The sequence below is a fragment of the Podarcis erhardii genome (assembly GCF_964252035.2).
Source record: "Podarcis erhardii genome assembly, chromosome: 1".
In the NCBI taxonomy this organism is placed as follows: domain Eukaryota; kingdom Metazoa; phylum Chordata; class Lepidosauria; order Squamata; family Lacertidae; genus Podarcis; species Podarcis erhardii.
In genome coordinates this window covers 67,560,223-67,578,987 of record NC_138497.1, presented here as the reverse complement: position 1 = coordinate 67,578,987, position 18,765 = coordinate 67,560,223, and the positions used below count along the sequence as shown (strand labels likewise).

Below are 18,765 nucleotides of genomic sequence, written 5' to 3'. Positions count from 1 at the left end.
CGGGTTTTTCGTCTTGCGAGGCATTCGTCTTTCAGGGCACCACTGTATATTTGACAAAATCATACCAATTTACCAATGTTAAACAATAAAACTGAATTAAATGTTTTATAGCATAGGGGATACAGCTATAGTATTTCGGGTCTTTAATGATCTCCCCCATTAGTTTCTATATGTATAATGAGTCACTTCCTTTCAACTCAAATCTTCCAGAAATGCATATTTTGAAAATATTTTAACACCTTCACTGCTGCATCAGTTTAGATCCTATATATTTTCAGTGTACAGTGTTTCGTCCCCCCCCCCCCATTTATTTTCATTTGAGTCTGACCACAACGTCATTAATGAAAGCTTCAGATTAAAGTGAAGGAAGGACGAGCACGTCATGGAGTATTAAGTGGAACAGGTTGGAGAGGAGAGTTTTATACAATCTGTGTAGCCCTTTGGGATCAGTGATGATGCCCGACATTAGGGGTCAGGGTTAAACCACAGAGCCTAGGACTTGCCAATCAGAAGGTCGGCGGTTCGAATCCCCACAACGGGGTGAGCTCCTGTTGCTCGGTCCCTGCTCCTGCCAACCTAGCAGTTCGAAAGAACGTCAAAGTGCAAGTAGATAAATAGGTACTACTCCGGTGGAAAGGTAAACAGCTTTTCCGTGCGTTGCTCTGGTTTGCCAGAAGCAGCTTAGTCATGCTGGGCACATGACTCGGAAGCTGTACACCGGTTCCCTTGGCCAATAAAGCGAGATAAGCGCCGCAAGCCCAGAGACGGTCACGACTGGACCTAATGGTCAAGGGTCCCTTTACCTTTACTTTTAAACTTTTTCAGCAGGGGGCTGGTTCACTGTCCCTCAGACCTTGTGGGGGGGGCGGACTATATTTTTTTTTTGGGGGGGGGAATGAACAAATTCCTATGCCCCACAAATAACACAGAGATGCGTTTTAAATAAAAGCACACATTCTACTCATGTAAAAACGCCAGGCATGCCCCACAAATAACCCAGAGATGCATTTTAAATAAAAGCACACATTCTACTCATGTAAAAACACCAGGCATGCCCCACAAATAACCCAGAGATGCATTTTAAATAAAAGGACAAATTCTACTCATGTAAAAACAAGCTGACTCCCAGACCATCCGCAGGCCGGATTTAGAAGGCGATTGGGCCAGATCCGCCCCCCGGGCCTTAGTTTGCCTACCCATGCCCTACATAAACACAGGGAGGGGAAAACTATGGTATTTTAGAGCTACCGGCTCATTTGCAAGCTTTGCCAGAATGCTCAATTGCTGCCATCCTGCACTTCATTGAATTCTTTATAACTGTGCGCAACACGGATAAAATGCTACCAAACCAGGATGTCTGTGTCATTTATAGAGTCCATTTGCACTTTGACAGAGGCGTCAAAATGTTGGTAAGTGTGCCCCTAATTCAATCCCATCATAGCTAACTTACTACATCCTAAACCTCAGCTTGAAAGAGTTACTCCACCTATAAACCCACAATTCCACGCTATCTCGACTTTATAAATGTTCTTCCCCTTCGGCTGAAATTTGTCATGCTTAAATTAATCTTTAAGAGCTCATGCCGTTATGAAAATGTTTGACCAAAATCAGTTGAATCACTTTTGAGTTATTCAAGCATAAAATATTATATATTTTCCTTCTTTAAAAATTAAGGCATCTTTTAAAAGAAAAGGTTATTTCTTTTAGCTTATTTCAGCTTCACATTTTCTAAGGATTTAACCCCAGTTCATGATTCTTCACATTAAACAAAGGCCTATGAAGGAAGTGAAATAGGCTGCACCAGGCCGACTTCTGGGTTAGCGCCTCCGGCAATGGCGAAATTCCTCTGATCGGGAGGAACTTACTCCGTGGAATTCAGGGTCTGGCTGCCACGGCGAAGGTGGAGACCCACTAAAAATCGCAGGCGGGAGAAGCCTGTGAACGTGGGATTCAGTTGGCACCTTTTGCGCCTCCCCTATTCACGGGGAGACCCGGTTTCGGGGATCCGGAGCGATGTGGGGTGAGTGGCGCGGTGCTTTGAATTGACTGCTTCTTTCACGGAGTGAAGCCGCATTGCTGTTGCTGGAGAGCGCTGACTTTTTCCTGTGGACAATTTGATTCTAAGCAACTACCCGTGAGTAGAACGGAAAATTGGCTTTTTAAATGTCTTAATTTGGCACCAAAACGGGGAGGTTTCAAACAGGAAGTCCGCCTTCCCCTTTTGTAAAAAGATTGAAGCAAAGAATTTGCAAGCTAAAGTCTTGGAAAGTCCTATGTAAAGGATTAAACTTCCATTGGCTAAAATCATTAAACCCCCCTTGGAGGCAGGAGAAGAGGGGGGAAATTTTGGATCGCGTAAGCCTGCAGGAGAGAGTGAAGAAAGTTGGATCACCACCGCTCTGAACCTGGAAACGGACTGCTAGTAAGATTGACGTTTTTGGGAAAGTTCATTGACTGTGACAGTTAGTTAAATAAGAGAAATACATTGTTTCCATTGTCTCCTGAGTTTAAAAAGGAGTAAAAGTAGCTGAAAATTGAAACTAATTTTACTGCTTGAACTTGCTTAAAAGGATTGATACAAACAGAAATTGTTTCCCTCTAGAGGGAGCCTTTGAAATTGTTACAAGAGTTGGGCTGGTGGAATCTCCAGCTGCAAGAGAAAACCGTGAGATTGACCTTGGATTGCTTGAGAATGTCGACAGAAGAAGCCTTAGTGATTGCACTATGCAAGATAAGTGAGTCATTGGAACAGCTCCACAAGAAGACGGATGTGATGAATATTAAAATTGATATTTTGGGACAAAAAGCGACTAATTTGGGACAAAAAGTGAACATCTACACAGAAACTATTCAGGAACCGATACAGGAATCTACTCTGACATGCCAAATGGTGGAGAAAGCGAGGGAGAAAGTTGTGGTTGTTGAACCTAAAGTAATACAAGTGGAGAGGGAGAGAGCCCCAGCCTTACAGAGGCAATTTGATGACTACAAGTTGTTGCCCTCTATGATTGAATTCAGAGAAAGTCAGAATGGAACCCTGCTTGGACTGGAGAAGGAAAGTTGGATAGATCATCTCATGCAGGGATTTACTGACCTTTGGGATCTGGACCTGGGTCAGAAGGAAATTGGAGTTGTGGGGACCTGCAGATTTGGAGGGATTTTGAAACACGTCCTGAAATATCTTTTGGATTTTAGTTTTAACCACGGAGATATGGATGACATGTCGAGAAGGAATAAAAACATTGCTAGGTTGGAGCTCCCCGGAGACCTACTCTTCAGCATCAAAGAAAGGAAATCAAGAACAAGATCAGCAGAAGACAAAGTAAAGTGTATGTATAAATACGAAGAAGACTTGCAGAAGGGACCTGGAAAAGAGTTAAGAGCCTTGGACAGAAGATCACCAGGTTGATGGACTATATGGAATTGACGGAAATGACTGGCAGAATCCGAGACCAGGGAGAAGAGATGGTGGAAGAAGATTGGAAAAAGTTTAAAGTTTATTTATAGAAATACGGTAAAATTAATGAGTGCTAGAAAAATGTTGGAATGAGATTATATGGCCTTAGTAGAAGTGTTATAAGGAGTTAAGTATAAATAAGTATTAAAGTATTAATGGAAAATAAGATTAAAATAAGTTAAGTTTATATGACAGAAAATAGTGAAAGATGGAAAGGAATTGCTGAAACAATTAATAGAAGTGGAATACAAAAAGGGAGGTGAGAGGAAGTCGATGAAACAAGGGAATGAAAGATAAGGCATTGAAATGGTATGATGTATGTTTTTAAATTGTTTTTGTTCTGTTTTGTTTAGTTTAATGTGTCAATGTTGTGTGGTGTATTGTTTATATATTGTATTGTATTGTTTTTTCTTTCTTTTGTTTTTTCTTCTTTTTTCTCCTTTTCTTTTTCTTCTTGTTTGTAAGGTTTAAAAGCAATAAATATATATATATATATTTTAAAGAAATAGGCTGCACCAAATGTTTGCAAGGGAACAATTTCAGGGCATTGTGGGCATTTATTCCCCAAACATTTTCCTAAATCCTTTTTACTCCAGCACTGTTTACAGCCATTATTTCCCTATGCTGTTGCAGCATTATTTAATTCCTCTAATCTCTTTTTCATCTCAGCCAGTCAATAGGCATGGAGGGTGAGGTAACATCACAGAGGGAAAATATTATATTGAGAGCAATTCCTCTTGGACTGGTGATTTTAATTAGGAACATAATGCCCCTCTGAGCTGCCAAACCTCTTGAAAATTGAGGTGAGGGTCCTAAGTGGCACAGGCTGCCTCCTTTAAAGTGGCGTCTTGCAAGCTCTTTGCAACTACATTGTGCTGCATGATTCCAGTGGCAATCTAGCTGACTGCAAAACTGCAGGTGAAGGATGCCTGTTTGCTTGTGCAGACGGAATTCAAACCAAACCTGCAAATGGACAACTTCAAATGGGCTCAATGGTGGTGCCGATCAGCTGATAGGCACTATCAGTGATTCCCATTTGCGAAGGAACAACTGGGAGTGCCCTTTCAATTCCCAATTGTTCCCCTGCAGCTACATCTTGACCTGCCCCACAGGTCACATGGGGCCAATGGATGTGCTTTGCAGAGAATGGACTTGTGGGCCAAATTAGACCCCTGTGGCCTAGAGCTATCCTAGCCAATTACATGCCCCACCCCAGCACAATTTTCTTTCTAAAGTGGCAAAGTGCTTGCAACCTGCCACATTAAAAGGAGGCGATCTAAAGTGTGATCCCTCATCCTTTCTTGGAAAGTCACTAACTAAAGAGGGCAGGGGCAGCAGCTGCAATCCCTCAGATTGCCAGAAGGGAGGCATGGGAGTGTAAGGTTGCATAGACTTGGTTATCCTTACTTAAGCCCTGTTTGAAAAATCCATTCTCTTATTCATAAATATCACAGAATCAATGGATGCCTAACATACATTATTTTAATGGTCCTGACAGTAAAACTGTCTTTGTAAGTCACCAATATCTGGCTCTGATAAGGCAGTAAGTTTCAGACCCAGCTGAACTAAGCTTTTCTCTTCTCTTTTCTTCTTTCTTTTCTTTTCACTACTGACCTACCTTCCCAATCTCAGCAACCATGACCCACCAGATTCCACCCTAGTTCTTCTCCTGTCCCAGAATATGGAGTGCCAATTTACTGAAATTTAAATGTGAAAGCCCTAGTATTACATAATGGTACTAACACAATGGACAGTCCCAGAGCAACTACAGTGGTACCTCAGGTTAAGTACGTAATTCATTCTGGAGGTCTGTACTTAACCTGAAACTGTTCTTAACCTGAGGCACCACTTTAGCTAATGGGGCCTGCTGCTGCTGCTGCGCCACCGGAACACAATTTCTGTTCTCATCCTGGAGCAAAGTTGTTAACCTGAAGAACTATTTCTGGGTTAGCAGAGTCTGTAACCTGAAGCGTATGTAACCTGAAACGTATGTAACCCGAGGTACCACTGTAGTGTCATCTGAATTGCAATATATGCCTCAAGTCAGGACCAGGTCACATGCTGCACAGGAATAAGCTTCTTCCCCACTTATATGGCTAGGCTTCTCTGCTAGAAATATTCTGCTCTATGACAGATCAAGCAAAACACACCCTACCCACTAGCTTTATCAAGCATAATGCAGAGCAAAACTGAATTAGGTATTTTGTGCACATATGATACACATACAGTAAGAGGCTATACAAACAAGAGAACATTCAAAATACATGCTATCCAGGGTGTTTTCACTTTTAGTTTTCCTGTTGATAATTTATGCTGCTAGGTTATTCCCCCGCCCGCCCTGCATGCAGAAATAAGAGCACACATATACAAGTAAAATATTAATGACAAGACCCTGATTCCACTGGCATAAAAATGTCTCACACAGTTCATTCAGAGCCTATCTGACATCCTTGACTTTGTGGGGTTTTTAATTTCCTAGATCTAAGCATCTGCTCCTAACTTGAATAAATGATCAAATGTGACTTTTCATTCCTTTTGCTCATAAGCTCCAAAAATCCTATATCCTCTGTTAAACCAACAGCATCTATTTACACTGTAATTTGTCAGAAGCTGTTTTTAATATAAATAAGTAGCAGCGGGCCCACTGGCTTGTTTTCTGGGCTTCAAAAATATGCAGCCCAGCATGGCAATAAGGAAGAGAAAGCTTTATTTGGTTTTGGTAGTCTCATTCTTCCACTCAGTGTGGCATTAATGAAATTCAGCATGATTAATGGTCTGGCCTTTCTATTTATCATCCTTATCTGCATAAGTATTTCCTGATCTCTCTTTTCATCCTATTCTGGGGCTTCACCGCAGTCTCCTATGACCTTTATGAATTTGTAATGGAAAGTTCCTAGGGTCAGATCCTTACTAGTTTCTCAAGGAAGAGGCCCATTCTGGGGGAAGAGTATGGAGCGCAGCAGTTGCTAAAAACCATTTTTCATGGCTGACAATCTCAGGTCACACCTTTGGTCCAGGTCATGCATGCCCACCAATGTTAACAGGTGCTATCCTAGTATTACTAGAGAAAACGCTCACAGTAGTCCAGATTATTTGATGGGAATTGGAGTGCAAAACATCTGATAGCTCCAGGTTGTTATGTGCCTTGTTACTCCTGCAACAGGAACAAGGGTGGGATGTTCACTCAGGAGATGGGACTTAAGAAGCTGTTACTGCACTGAATACAGCCATTGAATACTCAGTGTTCCTGCACGGGCTCCATATCCCTGGAATTTGTTGGGCAGGTGGGGTTGAGGATACTTGCAGGAAGACAGGCATCCATAAACCTGTAAATGTTACTACTTGGACAATTTACAAAATGCCCATCAATAACTAACACACACACACACACACACACACACACACACACTAGCTCCAACTCCACTCTTCCCCAACTAAAAAATATGCAGAAAATTGAGGTCCAAAGGCCCAGGTAAATAACAACAATAACAATAGCAATAGCAATGCTTGGCTCTTAAAAACAGAGAATATGCAACCTTCCCCCAACTTGGCGTTATCCAGATGTTTTGCAGTTCAATTCCCATCAGATATTTTGGCTCCCACCACTCTTCCTCATCCAGCCAGTCCCTGACAGCTACACTCCTTACCAACTGCTGTTCCACTCTCTCTTGAGTACCTTTGCTTGTCTAAAGTGTACTCTTTGAAAATGTCTCTTGCTTGCCTGCATGGAGGGCAGTGTGTGTGTGTGTGTGTGTGTGTGTGTGCGCGCGCGCGCATGTGTGTGCAGAAACCTGACTTTTCCATGGCTGGAATGCAGCCTACCATGCAAAAGTAACAGTCATATCAGCTGCTCCACCTATTTTGCCTCTGCCCGCCCCCCCCCCAGCATTGTCATGCAACTCCCAGAAGTTTGCCCACATGGAAGGCAGCCCTCGTCTTCCACAAGGGGCACATTCGACATGGCACTATGGACTTTGACCATTTAAAAAGCTGATAGGATAGAAGCTTCTACTGTAACTACAGCTCTTGCACCGATGCAATTACCTTAGAGGGGTAAACACACAACATCCCAGGGCATGGTGCAAAGCTGCATATGAAATTACCTGAGACTTTTCCTTAACCAGCCAACACCTTCAAAATTGGCTTATTTCAAACAAACCATAGTTTAGACTTACTACAGTTTATTGGGTTTGGACAAAATGACAAGCTGTGGCTAATCTGAAATGAAAGCTTTTGATCTTGTGATCAGAAGCAAGGGGAAAAGGAGACTGAGGCTTAGTGCAACTCATTCCCATCATGATAAACTATATGTTGAAACTAGTTCAATGACATTTCTTCATTTCTGTAAAAACAAACTGATGCTTCAAGATCAGTTAGGCTGAATCTGTACTCATCATATTTCAGACAGTAACTGGTCAATATTTACAAGGGAAATGACAGCTTAACAGTAGAGCATTGCCATAGTGCTGCCTGCTGCTAGGGTCACATGCTGTAGGACTCTGTGTTGGCCAGCAGGGTAATGGCTTTTCCTACCTGCCTTGCCTATTCTCCAGCCGCGGGAGCCTTCATAATGGAGCTGTTTCCAGAGGAAAAACTGTGAAGGGAAAGATACTCTTGTTTGCCATCAGCAGGTGGGTGGCTTCACTTGTGCTGCCCCACCTCCAGCCTGAAGAACCTTCAGAAGGGAGTTGCTGCCACAGGCATCATGTGGATGTGTTTTAATGAGATAAATAGAGTGATAGTTTATGAGTCATGGGGTGCAGAGAGTGTGTGTATGAACTTAACAGTGCTTTGTTTCTTTTTTGGCTGCTATATTGTTAATGTTGTTAGTATTGTTTTATAGATTATAAATGCTGTATTGATTTGCTAATCGCATAATATGACTTTTGCTTTAATTGTGATGTTTGACTTATTCTTTTAGGTGCCGCTTTGTTAACAGTGTTTTATAGAGTGTAACTGTTTCACCGATGATCTGTCAATTATGCTATATGATTTATGCTGTATTTGTGGTGTTCGATTACGTTCCATCATGTTATTGTTATTCCTTGTTTGTAAACTGGGATTTACAATTGGGATTCATCTGAATGAGAAATATATACAATAATCAAAGAAATATAACAAATCAAATAAATCGTTTTACATTAAGCCAGTGCTTTTTTTATTTTCTTTAAAAAAAAGTTTAGGGGTACTCTCATTTTCCTATTCATATTGAAATACTGTCCCTCAATGAGGCCAAACTTACCATAGATTCACAAAATGTTTAGGGGTATGCGTCCCCCTGCATTCCCCCAGGTAAAAAAGCACTGCATTAAGTTATGGATACACATTTTCTGCACAGTGAAGGATCCTGTAAGGTCATGTGCAAGTGAAACATGCCGTACATATGGAAGCACATTCCTAGGCAGGGGCGCTTGCTTGTAGCAAAGCTCATCTCACTCAGGAAACCATGGGCTTTAAATGAAGTATTGATTTAACTGAGAACTCACTATGTGCAGTATGTAAAAGAGTACCAAAAATGCTTGCTCTTCATTTTTTTTATTCATCTGAAACCTCAACCATCTTACATATTTCTTAGCAACCTTCCCTATAACGACCAAATCCCATAATGCAAACATTTTTACCTGAATTAAGCTAAAATATTAATAATGTTGGAGTCAAGCTACTAATTAGAAAGGTATTTTTTTCCTCAGTTGGCTCCATGCTGTTGCCACCATTCTTCCAGTCCTCGAAAACCTGAAGAGACATTCTTCAGAGCCCATTAATTGCCTTCTACTAACTCAATGAGACGGCTTGTCTGAATAAATCAAGCTGTCTTTGGCCTGTCTACTATTGATGGGTTTCTGCCGAGCTACAGAGAACACTACCTTCCTCTTTTTTTGTAAACTCAATATATTGTTTTCCAACTAGGATGAGACATTCAACTTCATGGCCAGAAAAGCACACAGCACAGGGATTTCTTTTAATGTGTTCTTCACACAGTGATATTTCAACCACTGAAAAGTGAGTTAAATACAAAGTCCTAAAACATGTACATATCACTTCATGTATAGCAACAAATATAAAGCCATGTGAATGCATAGATTTTACTTTGAAAGCACAGAAGTGTATCTCATTATTTAGGAAAGCAATGTGTCAAGAATCACTCAAGAAGGTTGTATTTATACATGGTTTTATTAAGCCCCGGCACCCACAGCAAACAAGACCTGTGCATATTTCTGTACTGGAAGATGCAACGAGGTCTTGAGTACATAGGGCTCTTAGCTGAATGTCCACACTCTATGAGGACTGCGTGTACAACCCCCAATACTATAAGCCAGGCAAACAGCACCAAACACAGTCAACACCGGTACATTTAGCCTGGAGAAGAGGAGACTGAGAGGAGATGTGATAGCCATCTTCAAATATCTTAAGGGCTGTCACAGGAAAGTTAGGGTGGGCGATATATTGTTATTTTGTCTCTTATTGGTATGAACTCCAGACCGCAATAAAGCTTTCATATTTTTTCACTCTTTAATATATCGAGACAGGCAGGAAGCAGCACTTTACTGCAAAGTAAATGGCCGTTTCCTGCCTGCTCATCTGCAAGGCATAAGCCCCTGCCACCTCTCAGCTGCCTAAAGGGCTTTACTTTGCAGTAAAAGCTGCTTTCTGCCTGCACAATCTGCAAGGTGCAAGCCCCATGCCTCTTGCTAGAGACAGACCCAGCATAGCAATAGGCTTCCTTGCTGAGGCAGGGAGATTTTGATCAGCAAAAAAAAAGGTTTATTTTCTCCCCATAAGATTCACGTTGCTTTGAGGCACACACCTTGCCTCTTGCTAGGCAGAATAGAGACCCGGCTCGATATCCAGGTAAGCACGGTATCAGGGTCTCTACTCTGCCTAGCAAGAGCCACAGTGTGTGACTTAAAGCTCCGTGGAGCTTATTGGCAGAAAAAGAAACTTTGCTTATTGGAATTTTTTTTTCCTCAGCAGTGCTGTGGAAGGAGATTCCATTCTTCATTTTAAGATCAGTGTGGCTTGGCTCCAGCTTCTGTTCTGAAAAGGATCAAGGGGTCTTAGTAGACCACAGGCTTAACATGAGTCAACAGTGTGATGCAGCAGCAAAAAAGCTAATGCTATACTAGGCTGCATCAACAGAAATATAGTGTCATAAAGGTAAAGGGACCCCTGATCGTTAGGTCCAGTCGTGGACAACTCTGGGGTTGCGGTGCTCATCTCGCTTTACTGGCCGAGGGAGCCATTGTACAGCTTCCAGGTCATGTGGCCAGCATGACTAAGCTGCTTCTGGCGAACCAGAGCAGCGCACGGAAACGCCATTTACTTCCCGCCAGAGCGGTACCTATTTATCTACTTGCACTTTGATGTGCTTTCGAACTGCTAGGTTGGCAGGAGCAGGGACCAAGCAACGGGAGGTCACCTGTCACGGGGATTTGAACCGTCGACCTTCTGATCGGCAAGCCCTGGGCTCTGGGGTTTAGACCACAGTGCCACCCGCACTATTTTGCCTTAGTCAGACCACACCTGGAGTACTGTGTCGAGTTCTGGGTGCCACAATTTAAGAAGGATATTAACAAGCTGGAACACGTACAGAGGAGGGCAACCAAGATGATCATGGGTCTTGGAAGCCCAGCCTTGAGAGGAACAGTTGAGGGAGCTGGGTATGTTTAGCCTGGAAAAGAGGAGATTGAGAGGAGATAGAGTAGCCACCTTCAAATATCTGAGGGGGTGTCACATGGAAGATGGAGGCAGCATGTTTTCTCTTGCTCTGGAGGGGGCAGGACCCGAATGAATGGTTCCAAGTGACAAGAAAGGAGATTCTGACTAGACAACAGGAAGAACTTTCTGTCAGAAAGAGCTGTTGGACAGTGGAAAGGACTCCCTTGGTAGGTGGTACACTCTCCTCCCTTGGAAGTTTTTAAGCAGAGGTTGGGTGGCCATCTGTAACCTAGTTTTAAGGCGACACCTAGACCAAGTGGCACCTAGACCAGGCTTTCTAGCACTGATCTACACCAGTTCCAAATCTGTTAAGGGGCCAAGTTCAAGGTATTACTATGGGTATATAAAACCCTTAACAGAACAGTAATATATTCTCCAGAAATCTTTAATGGTTTAGTTAAGCATGCTATCGCTGAGTAAATTTTCATTTAATTATATGCATCAAATTCAGATTTTTATTTTTTAAAAAATATTTACCCAGATTATTATAAGCTCCAACCTTATTTCAGACACCGTGATATACTGAGATATCGCGATGTTTAGCTGGTGATATATCGTCATATTGAAATATTTGCTGGTGAGACGAATTGGATTGACCCTTTCCTTCCTCTTAAACTAGCAGTACTTTTAACAGGTTATAATCATAATCACATGAATGTGGGTGGACTTGTGTCTCCATCCTTTTTCTGTTGCAGATGGGGCATGCTGGGAGCCATTATTAACCACATGCTACTTGTGAGACACCACTTCATTATTTGTTCTCAAATAACCACCACATTCTTTGTAAAATCTATACCCCACCTTATACCTATACCCCACCTTACATTATTGATGGGACCCTCTTGCCTGCAACTACAAGCTATCAAAGATTTTAAAACTCAGCTAATTTATATTGCAGCTGACTGAAGCAATACCAATATCCTCACTAGGATATGGCTAAAGCTGTATGTACAAGAGTACTGTGGATGGCAGAGAAAGCCTTTCAGTACAGTCCAAGTGAAAAGCATCCTGGACATCTCAGAAATGTCACTTGGAACTCAGGAGCACGACAAAGAACAAGTGAAATGGTATTTCTATGAATTCCTTTTGACATATTTCTATCAATCACACCAAGCACAAACTAAATAGCTATAGTTTAACTTGTGAAGCCCATGCTCAAATTGTTTTACACCTGCCAACTTAGGTTTAACTTTATGTTTAAGTGTTCTTACTTGAAATGCTTAATATTATTTTAAATAAAGGTTGTGTAAACCCTACTAAAACTTAACTTATTCTGCATTAATTTCAATGCAGGAAATGGCTCAACAAAATAAGCCTGGTTTGTGAATAACCAATTAATTGACTGCTTGTGGCAAATAACTGTTGCTTCTGGATGACCAGGCAAGGAAGCTTAGTTAAAATGAAGAAAAGTTAGTTCTTGTAATGATGTCAATGTGCCACAAATGCACAGGTGTGCATGCACTGGTGATCAAGAAAACATCTCCATGGATTGATCACTTTTGCATACATACTCACAGGCCGTATTCACTAAATCAAATGGTCCTGAACCTTTTGAGAACAAGGATCCACCTTTAGCCCACAGATGAAAAAAAGACCCTATTTTTAATGCCACACTATATACTTGTACAGTGGTAATGTTGCTGTTGCAACCCACCCAAGGTCAGTCCACTACCCAGTGTGGATCTCAACCCAGGAGCTGAATACCAATGGATTACAAAATAGTGAAGAATTTGTATAACGTAGCAGCCACTCGACATCAAATGATAAAACTGTGGGCACAACTGTACAGTAAAATCAGTGGAACCTAATTTGCTTCTGACTCGCCATAAAGAAAATTATTTACTCTGTTTCCAAGATTCAGGGTGGAGTGTCAATTCTTATTTAGCTAAAATGGGGGCATTCACACACAAAAGGAGGTATCAGCAGGCTTAAGGAAACCTCAAGGTTTGCAGATGTACAAAAAATGTTTAGAAGAAAAGCACCCCCAAGGCAGGCGGGGAACCCAAGAACAGCCCAACACAGAACAAGTATGCTCAATAGAAAATTGGAAAAGAAAATGAACATGGCTGCTCAGCTTCAAGAACTGCTGATCAGCTAGCTGAGAAACAAGGCAAGAAGATTAAAGGAGAGAGTAGAAGGTACACAGTAATATCATTAGGTCTTTTCCTCCATTGTCCTTCAGTCTATTTGTCACTTTCTCCTTCATCCTCTAAAAGGAATGGGGGAAAACAGACACAGATACAAGAAGTATAGAGAGAATCTTCTTATAGTCTAAAGAGAATTCATTTGCTGGTTCACACCGAGAAGCTATTTTTAAATGTTGTTAGGAACAGAAGAAGTGAGAGCTTCCCAAAGAAACCAATGGAGAAATCCAAGGTTTCTGTGTAACCAGGATTGGACACCAGTGTAGCCACCACATCCCACCTTCCCCAAATGCAATTCATCCTCACCATATTGCAAGTTGGAAAGGCTGTGGAAGAGGAAATGGTTTATGACAGGCCTGCAGTGTAGTTCACGTGAAATACTGCAGCTTAGGCTCTGAGTGATCTACAACAGCTCTGCAGTGATCCCCAGAAGTATTAGACCCCAATCGAAGGTTGGATTCAAGCTAAGTGAGCAGTTTTCAACAGCACTGCTGCGGTATTATCCATTGCCTTTATTCCCACATTGCTGGTCGGCTTGAGAAATATGCAGTGCAGTTCATTGTTGCATCCTCACTGCAGACTTACGGGACACAGTAGTCTTCTGTTAACATTGCTGGACAGAGCTACTCAGGCTGCTCTGGATTTCCAGTCAAAAATACCCCATACATCTCAGGTTGAAGTAAAAATCCAGCTCCTTAAGTTTCCTTCTGGAACCTCATTCCAGGCCAAATCCATCAGTTCAATTGACTTGCATTCCCCTTTAAATGTCCAAGAACTAACAATATAAATAAAACATACATGAATCAAGTTCCAAGTTACAACAGAGAGGGACTCCTGTATTCAATGTTAACTCTCTCCCCCCCCCCCCATTCTACTTAGCCACAGGCCCTGGTAACACCTGTGGCACACTGTAACATCTTGTTGCAGGGCTCCATTTGTAAGTAAGTCGGATGACTTCAGTAGCGTGATCCAAAATTATCCTCCCTTGAAGTCTCGCTAAGTTCAGCAGAATAAACTTTGTAGTTAGTAACCCACAGTTTCAGAAGAATATAAATGCCACTAAGGAAGCACTTCTTTGTAGCTTCCCATACTCACAATTTAGTAGTAAAGTAATCATCAGGAAAGCAGAGGCAGGTATTATATACAATGAGAGCACTTCATGTGCATCATATTGTGTTAGGTGCATGATCTACGCTAGCCCTGTGAACAGTTATGTTTCCAGTGCAAATGGGTTGAAGAGCAATACGGACTAAAGAGGTGCTTGGGAGCTGCATGTGCACTAGATAAAATTCCACACAGAGAAACAACGCAGATTTAGCTTAGGCCTTTGGTGATTTATCCTTGATACATGTGCATATTTGTATCAGGAAGATCTCTGATCTTCTTCAGCAGCCACAGAATGGGTCAACATTCTTGCAGAAAGTAGAGAAGCAACAAAGCAGCTGGAGGTGCTTCTTTAAGAAATAAACATTTAAATCAGAACATTTATCAAAAAGAAACCAAAGGCACTGCACTAAAGACATAATCTAACATAAATCCCATAATCAGCCCAAGAGGCTGGTATGCAGTCTCTCTGGTAGGAAACAAGAGGGAGGGGACTCAAAAGCTTGTCAGTGAATAAAAATAATACCATGGGACATAGTATAGAATTGTTCCTAAGAAAAGCAATAACGTAAAAACCCATCTGCTGCAAAGTATAACATCCTGCCTCTACCTTCCACCCTGCAACATCTTAAGTGCATTTATGCATAAGTCAATCCTCTGTGATTTCAGTAGGACTTATTTCCAAACAAGTATACTCAGGATCAGAGCGAGCTCAGTAGTCATTTCAAGACAGAACAGAAGCACCTATCAGTTTAACAATTCAGCATGCCCACCTGACTTAAATCCTGATCCTGGTCAAATCAACTTTCCAAAGTTAGCTGCTAGCTTTCAAATAGCTCAGGAAGCAAGCAACTTCTATGCTATCCAGCAAAAGGATTACAACTAATTAAACGGTAGTAGCATCCCTTTGCTCCGTTAGTCCCAATACAATCAGCCCCCCCCCCCCGAAACATGTTTTAAAGAAAACAAGGTATGCTGCCAGTTGATTTCCATAATGAAACCAACGGTACAGAGATGTGTTATATTGCAAAATGCTTATATTACTCGTAGGAGATATAGAAGAGCAATTTAACGCTCTGTCACATTTTATTTGATTGTTGTGCACGTGCGCGTGCTTGTGTAAGCAAGGCAAAGAAACAATTCCTGTAAGATCTGAATAGCTTAAGAGCTTCCCAGCATGTGATGCCTTTTGGACACACCGCCCTGGTCCCACTCTGAGTTCAACCAGAGCCACAGCCATGATTTGGTTCCTGGAGATGTGTTTATTCCGACAATCCTGCATACGTGCTGGTCTTACAGCAGCAACAGAAACTCACAGGATCTAAAAATAGTTCAGAGATGGTACCTTAACTCTGCCCCATGACCATGTCTGCAACGCTGCACACACACACGTGTTACATGGGAGCAACTCTCACTCAACTCCCAGGGACTTCCCTCTGAGTGAGCAGGTCCAATATCAGGATGCAAACCCATGCTCCTAAAGCCATGCTTAAGAGCAAGTTCTGTGAAAATCAACAGGATTCATTTCTGCATCCATTCAAATCAGCACGTAAGATTCCATTGAAACCAATGGGTTTGGCGCCTAAATGTGACTAGGGTTGGGCGCTGAGTCCAGGAGGACGGCGTGCTCTCTGGCTGCACAGACCGGGAACATCAACCCCGGCCTCACCATTTAGGAGTAAAGTCCTGGTCGCCTCCAAATCAGGGCGAAGGGAGATGTCTGAAAAATGGAGGGATGGGATCGAGCAATCACTGACGCGCCACCTCTCCAAACCCAGCCTGCGATGGACGCCTATAGATTTCCGACGAGGGAACTGAAGCCCCTCGTCCCGCTGAAGTTCCTTCCCGGCCCCCCACCACCCAGGATCGCGGCGCTTACCGGAGTCTGTGGGCCGGGGTCTGCCGCTGTCCCGCAGGTAGTAGTTGAACTCGAGGCAGCGGTCGTTCTCCACCGTCCCGTCGGAGCAGAGCTCGACCAGCAGCTTCAGCGCTTTCTGGCAAATCTCGTCCTCCCTGCCGCCAGGCATCGCCCCCCAGCATCCTTGTGAGTGGAGAGGAGCTCTCCGGTCGCTCACACGCGCTTCTTCGGCTGCCGCTGCCGGCCGCCCGCTTGCCGTCGCCGCCGAGGCAACTGGGGAGACGCCGGCATACTGGGAAGAGGGAGCAGCAGCAGCAGCAGCAACGCCGCCCCTCCTCGCCGCTGCCCAACTTCGCCTGGCCGGCCTCGGCACTGTGCAGGAGCCGCCACCCCGCCCGGACGAGCAGGAGAAGGAGGACCCCGCCACCAGTTGCGCGCAAAGCCAGGCGCCCAGCCAGCCGCGCCTCGCTCGGCTCCAGGCGGCGCCCGAACGGCTCTCCCTGGCGGCCGCGAGCCTCACTGCAGCAGCCCGGCGCCAATAGGGAAGGCGCCTCCTTCCGCCCAGCGCCCAGGCTGAGGCGAGCTCGGCGTTTCCCCGTGTCTCCCCTTCCCGATGATTGTCAGCTATCGCACTTCTTTCCCCACCCTTCTTTTTCTGGAACAACATTTCCCCGGAGACCCGACGTTCTGAGCACACACGCGGAGCAGCTGCCTGCGTGTGGAATTCTCCTCAAGTACTTGGGGAGCCACATGAAGAGAAAGTGCTGTTTTCTTGAGGCAAATAAAACAAAGCTGATTCCTAATCTTGGTGCTCTTAAAAACAATTCTCTCATAACAAGTTTCCTTTTCGCAGCACAGTTTTCCTTCACACACAGGTTCTCCGCCCCCCTCAGTCTACAATGTGCAGGCTTTGGTTTCTGGGCCCCTCCGTTCCCCACGCAGTGGGCCCTGCAGGCTATTGTGAGGGGGAAGCACCACAATTTTTCCAGAGAACGCGAAGCAAAATGCTTCTCTTCCTTCTTTATTCCAGTGAAAGATCAAGCCACACAAAGCCTCTCACCCGCTTTTCATCAGCCACTTTAAAAATGGTGGTTCTGTGTTCCCCAGGCATGCCCTAGACTAGAGAACTAGAGAAGTGAGAAATCCTCCAATGAACATTTCAGTGTTTCATTTGGCTAAGTGTGTGGGGGACTGAAACAGACAAAATCTGCCGCACATGAGGTTGTTTTTCATTTGATCAAAATAGGGTCAGTATTTTCCAACTGGTTCAACTGCACACATATACCTGCTAATCCTTACTTTAAAGTACCAGCTGGTGCCCCAGAGGAATCTTACCACCTGCTAGTGCCCCCCTCCCATTTTGTGAAATAGCATGAAGTAGTTTCACATGCTGGTGCATACATACTGCTAAGTAATACTATGTATTTTCAGATTACCGTATGTTGGGTCACATCATGGAGGCACGGTGTGCTTATTTATTTCCCCAATTTATACTTTGCCTTTCCACTTTTAACAGAGTGTTCAGAGCACGATATAAATTGTGATAAACAATATAAATCGTCGAGAGGGGCTGGGAGCTGGGGGCACTGTTATATGGGGGTTCCGCTCCTTTCTCCTTGGCCGTGTCCAGAAAGTGGTGTTGGGGGATGAGTGTTCAGACCCCTGGGCTCTCACTTGTGGGGTGCATCAGGGTTCCGTCCTCTCCCCCATGCTTTTAATATGTATATGAAGCCGCTGGGAGAGATCATCAGGGGGTTGGGGCTGGGTGTTCCTCAGTATGCAGATGACACCCAGCTCTACCTCTCCTTTAAATCAGAACCAGTGAAGGCGGTGAAGGTCCTGTGTGAGTGCCTGGAGGCGGTTGGAGGATGGATGGCGACTAACAGATAGAGGTTGAATCTTCTGACAAGACAGAAGTACTGTTTTGGGGGGACAGGGGGCGGGTGGGTGTGGAGGACTCCCTGGTCCTGAATGGGGTAACTGTGCCCCTGAAGGACCAGATGCGCAGCCTGGGAGTCATTTTGGACTCACAGCTGTCCATGGAGGCGCAGGTTAATTCTGTGTCCAGGGCGGATGTCTACCAGCTCCATCTGGTACACAGGCTGAGACCCTACCTGCCCACAGACTGTCTCGCCAGAGTGGTGCATGCTCTAGTTATCTCCCACTTGGACTACTCCAATGCGCTCTACGTGGAGCTACCTTTGAAGGTGACCCGGAAACTGCAATCAATCCAGAATGCGGCAGCTAGGCTGGTGACTGGGAGTGGCCACCGACACCACATAACACTGGTCCTGAGAGATCTGCATTGGCTCCCAGTACGTTTCCAAGCACAATTCAAAGTGTTGGTGCTGACCTTTAAAGCCCTAAACGGCCTCGGTCCTGTATACCTGAAGGAGCGTCTCCAGCCCCATCATTCAGCCCGGACACTGAGATCCAGCGTCGAGGGCCTTCTGGCGGTTCCCTCGTTGCGAGGTTACAGGGAACCA

General features: G+C 43.9%; 1 protein-coding gene across 5 annotated transcripts in view; it reads right to left on the bottom strand.

The window, feature by feature from the left end:
* SYT9 (synaptotagmin 9) overlaps positions 1 to 16,559 on the bottom strand; it is an 85,210-nt gene extending 68,651 nt beyond the window's left edge. For all 5 annotated transcript variants that reach the window (XR_014150308.1, XR_014150309.1, XM_081835350.1 and 2 more), the window contains exon 1: positions 16,301 to 16,559. Coding sequence is in view for 3 of the 5 variants with exons in the window: in XM_081835350.1 (XP_081691476.1) it covers positions 16,301 to 16,448 (148 nt within the window). In the remaining 2 variants the exon portion in view is untranslated. The remainder of the gene's footprint in view (positions 1 to 16,300) is intronic.
* Positions 16,560 to 18,765: the final 2,206 nt, after the last annotated feature.